Below are 5,096 nucleotides of genomic sequence, written 5' to 3' on the forward strand. Positions count from 1 at the left end.
ATTGTTTAATCTTTATATCTACCTCCTAGTCCCAACTCTTCAAATTTATCTTTAATTCCAGCCATCTGATTGATGCCTTGCGTTCACTTCTCGTACCTCCACCAATCTTGTAAGCACATTACCGCTTGTACAATATACGGATCTAAGCATGTCCTGTGATCGTTTATCAAACGTTCTGCTGTGCTGAAGGCGGGTTCCGAAACTACCGACGAAATCTGTACTATTAGTAGTCACGAACTATGGTGGAAAGTATAGGATATGAAACTGATCCATATACTCTCCACAATTGTAAAATATCTAAAGCATTTCCTTGATATTTAACTAAAGAAGCTGATAAATATTCATCTATTTCAAAAACCTCCAACGATGATCCAAGTCCAGACCCACTAGTTAGCTCAACTACCATTGCATACCTATCAAAACTTACACTTTTACCTCGACTTGAGCTCGAATGCGCCGAAGCTGCAGACTGTTGTGCAGTTACACCATGTCTAGCTGCATACTCATCATATAATGTTTGAAAATAATTTATAATAGCTAAATGATAAGAAGTAGCAGTAAGGGTGGATCCATCATCTAAGTCTATAATCTGTCCACCATACAATGATTGTAACAAACTTCAAAGGTCAATATCATTCAAACATGGATCAATAAGAACCCCCAAAACAAAAATATGAGGAATAGGCCTAAAATATTTATTAAATTTACTCTCCATTTGAAAAATTATAGCTCCAAAAGTATCATCCATACGATATTTGTAGAGCAGCTAAAGTAATAGTTGGATAATAACAACCAGATAATAACATAGTAGCATCATAAAAAACTTGTAACATCTCATTTAAATTATATATAATTGTCCATTCATCTTCAGTTATTCCATAAGTGTTACCAGAGCTAGAACAAGAAGCATAATAATTTATAAAATCATTTATAATTTCTTTATATTCTATTGCCACACTTAACATTGCATATGTGGAATTCCACATATGGTCAACATCTTTTGGAATTAGTCTAACCTTAATATTTTTTCTTTTACATATTTGTTTCCATCTTTTAAGTCTTTGTTCAGAAGCAATATGCATATAAGCAACTGTTCTAACCTTTTCTATCATGGTTTAATTTCAGTAAATGCACTTTGAACAATTAAATTTAAAATATGACATATACATCTAATATGAAAAAGTTCACCATGACAAGGCAATAACAGAGTTATTTTGAGAAAATCTATAGCTACATTGTTATTACTTGCATTATTTAGTGAAAGAGAAAATATTCTTTGATCAATTTATAGTTTTGTAAGTTCTTCAACTATTAAATTAGCCACATTAAAACCAGTATGTGACTCTTCAATTGCAATAAAAGAAACAACTCTTTTAAACATTTGCCAATTTTCATCAATCCAGTGTGCTGTGATACATAAATAACCTGTTTGTGCTCTAGATGTCCAAATATCAGAAGTTAAAAAAAATTTACAGTTTAAATTTTAAAATAAGAAATTATTTTTCCTTGTTCCGTTTGAGAATGTTTTAAAATGTCACGTTGACAGCTTTGACGAGATTTTTTTTTTTTAAATCGGGATAAAAACCATCTCTAAACAAATCTTCAAATTCATCATCTACTACTAATTTAAAAGGAAGATTTTTAAGAATGATAAACCTGATGACGCATTTCCTGGCTCGGGCAGCGTCATAATTCTAAGTACCGAGACTAGCGGAAGAGGAGGATTGGGAAATCATAGAATGTCGGATATCACTTGAGGAGTCTGGCCTTTGTTGTGTTTTTCTATATGGCGTTTGAGGTGGTTGGTGCGCTGTTATGATGAGCTTGGAAAATCCGGCGGCACAACGCACATTCAGCCTTCTGGGTGAGGATCCTACCGTGTTCATCCTTGGTGACGTCTATCTTCTTAAAAAAATTACATCGGATCTCGGCATTTTAGGAGCTCTTGGTGCAGATTCGTCGCCACCGGATTCGAGATTACCATTGGTAGGATCGGTAGGAGGAGTAGCTGTTGTTGTAGGAAGACTCATTTTAATATCGGTAGGAGATAGATTTTGCTCTTCATAATCAGATACAAAAGCTATTTGATGAAAGGATTAGAAAGTATAAGAGATTATAAGAGAGTATAAGATTATATAAGAGGGTATTAGAGAGAAGTAGATGAGTTTTGGTGTGAGGAGAAGAAGTGAAAACCCCCCTCTATTTATATAGAGAGACTCCTAGGAAAATGACCAAAAAACCCTCACCAAATAGCCGTTTTTTTACCATTATAAGGGGCAAAACGATCAAAACGCCAAAATAGCCGTTTTGACCTGGCCGGACCGGACAAAACGATCACAAATGTGACCGTTTGGCGAAAACGGTCACAAATGTCACCAAATAGCCGTTTTTTGGTGACCGTTTTCGCCGGGCCAACCCGGCTCGGCCTGGTTTTTTGCCCACAACGGTCACCAAGGGTGACCGTATGCAAAATGGCGGCGCCGGACTCGCGGGCTCTGGCCGGCCGACCCGGTTTTCGTTTGCCCGGCCGACTGTTGGGCGCGGCCGACGCGTCAGCAAGGGGACCCCGGAGCTCGGGAGTCGGAGCGGGTCTGGCCCGGATTTCCACGCCGATCCTAGGACGGGTTGGGTTCCGGACGGGTTCCGGGCTAGGTTCGGGCCTCAGGGCTTTTTGGAGAGGGCTACTCCCCACCATCGTTTCAAATGAATTTTTTGACCATTAACTCGGAAGGACAAATTTTCATAACCAACCTATTTTGAATTTTATTCCTAAAAACAGACCCATTTCAAACTTAATTTTAAAAACAGACCCAGTTGGCTGAAACTAGGTCTGTTTTTGAAAAAAAAATTTATAAACTTCACGGGAGTTGAAGTCCCGTGAAGTTTTTTATATAACAAAACTTCACGGGACTTCAACTCCCGTGAAGTTTGGGAATTTTTTTTTCAAAAACCGACCAAGTTTCTGTTCAACTAGGTCGGTTTTTAAAATTAAGTTTGAAACGGGTCTTTTTTTGAGAATTTTTTGGCAAACAGGTTGGGTTTGAAAATTTGTCCTAACTCGGAAAGCCCACCTTGTTCGCCAAGTAACGCGAAAGGCAAACTTTATGAGCTTCTCTCCACCGTAAGATATAAATCAAACGGTAGGGATCTCTCTATTCCAAACAAGTAAGACTACCCGAATCACCGCGAGTAACTCTACTCCAATCCCTCGGGCTTTTTATGTAGGCTTTGTTAAAGTAGAGCCCCGAGGAAAGAAAAGGGGACGGTGACGGGACAGCGAGATGGAAGGGGGCGAGGGCGGTGACCGGACTCCGAGGGTCGCCGTGGCGGCGTTCATACTCAAGGGGAGCTCCGTTCTGTTAGGAAAGCGACTGTCAGAGATCGGAAAAGACACTTTCGCCCTCCCCGGTGGCAGACTCGAGTTTGGTAATATACTCCCCCCAACTTTCTCCTATTTGCAACTTTGTAGTTTTGACGCACGTGTTCAAGTCCGTGTTTTGTTTGTACTCTAGTTGTTTCGTTGAAATTTGGGGCGTAAAAATGTCAGAAAACAATTTTGTGGGATTAAAGTTCAGAAGGTGTACATGTTGAGGTATCAAATTGGAAAAAGCCCTATTGTTTATACTGACTATCATTCTTCCGTAGAGCAACACTATTCATTAATATTCTGGATGCCACAAGAATAGATCAGGAGATTTAAGTATCAAGAAAATTTTATGTACGAATCTAATATCTTAATGAAATTTCATGCTTTATATTTATTAATTTTACCGGTCGTAGAAAACTATATACTATAGTCAATTTAATACGAATGGCCAGGGGGAAAAAAGGACGAATTTTCAAAACCAACCTATTTCCACATTTAATCCTAAAAAAAGACATTTTTTGAATTTATTTTCAAAAACCGAGCTGGTTTTAGCCCTGGCGTTGAAACCAGGTGAGTTTTTGAAAAAAAAATCCTGTAAAGTTTTAGTAAATCTGCTAAACTTATCACGGGAGTTTAACTCCCGTGAAGTTTCATAGTTCAAAAAAAAAATTTGAACTATGAACTTCACGGGAGTTGAACTCCTGTGAAGTTTAGCACATTTACTAAACTTCACGGGAGTTCAACTCCCGTGAAGTTTCAGAAGCTTTTTAACGAAAACCGACCAGATTTTAGCGTCAAGGCTGAAACCAGGTCGGTTTTTGTAAATAAGTTCAAAACATGTCGTTTTTTGGGATTAAATGTTCAAATAGGGTGGTTTTGAAAATTTGTCGGGAAAAAAAATCAACGGTTTATTAAACTAGCTTTATACGATAAAAACCGCTGCAATGCTTTTTTTTTAAACATTTTTAGAAAATTCTCTCGTCGTGACCCGATTCATTAACTATTGGCACAGGTGAGAGCTTTGAGGAGTGTGCATCAAGGGAAGTAAAGGAGGAAACGGGTTTGGATATCCAAAAGATTGAGGTCATGACCGTCGTCAACAGCGTTCAACCGGATGCCCAAAGACCCTCTCACTTTGTCACCGTCATCGTTCGTGCCGTGTTATCAGATCCAGGCCAGATACCCGTTAACGTTGAGCCCGATAAGTGTAGCGGGTGGGCTTGGCACGAGTGGGATAGCCTACCCGATCCACTTTTTAAGCCGCTGGAGGTTCTGGTTAGTAGCGGGTTTAATCCTTTCTCGTGCTCACCGTGATTGGCGGATAACGTTTGAGGTCTGATTTAGAGATTTTAGTTTTTGTGGCGATGTAATATGCATAGTGGATCTTCTACGAGAGGAACTTATTAGAGAGCAAAATTTGAATTGTTGCAAGTCTTTTTGAAGTATATAATTATTATGAAAATCTCTCAACAAGTTTTCTGTTCCGTTTTGACTTCTCTTGTGGTTGAGGAGCCATTTTCTTCGAAATATGATGGGGCTTTCAACATTAGTCCCAAATCTTTCATGTTTTGATATTCTTCTCTGAATTATTGAAATTGCCACCCGCAAACCATGTAAAATGTTTGAAAGTGTCCGTTCCGTTATAAAATTCATCCAGTCTGTTAGCGGTGGTTGGGTTAATACTTAACTATGGGTGGTTAGTATCAAAATAGCTAAATTACCATATTAG

At 38.6% G+C, this 5,096-nt stretch overlaps 1 protein-coding gene across 1 annotated transcript; it reads left to right on the forward strand.

Annotated features, from left to right (window-relative positions):
* Nucleotides 3,199-4,840, forward strand: LOC109844772 (nudix hydrolase 1). The gene is made up of 2 exons (XM_020413892.1): nt 3,199-3,426; nt 4,380-4,840. The coding sequence occupies exons 1-2, from the start codon at nt 3,282-3,284 to the stop codon at nt 4,679-4,681; spliced, it is 447 nt and encodes a 148-aa protein (XP_020269481.1). The 5' UTR covers nt 3,199-3,281; the 3' UTR covers nt 4,682-4,840.

This window comes from Asparagus officinalis, chromosome 6 (assembly GCF_001876935.1).
Source record: "Asparagus officinalis chromosome 6, Aspof.V1, whole genome shotgun sequence".
NCBI lineage: Eukaryota > Viridiplantae > Streptophyta > Magnoliopsida > Asparagales > Asparagaceae > Asparagus > Asparagus officinalis.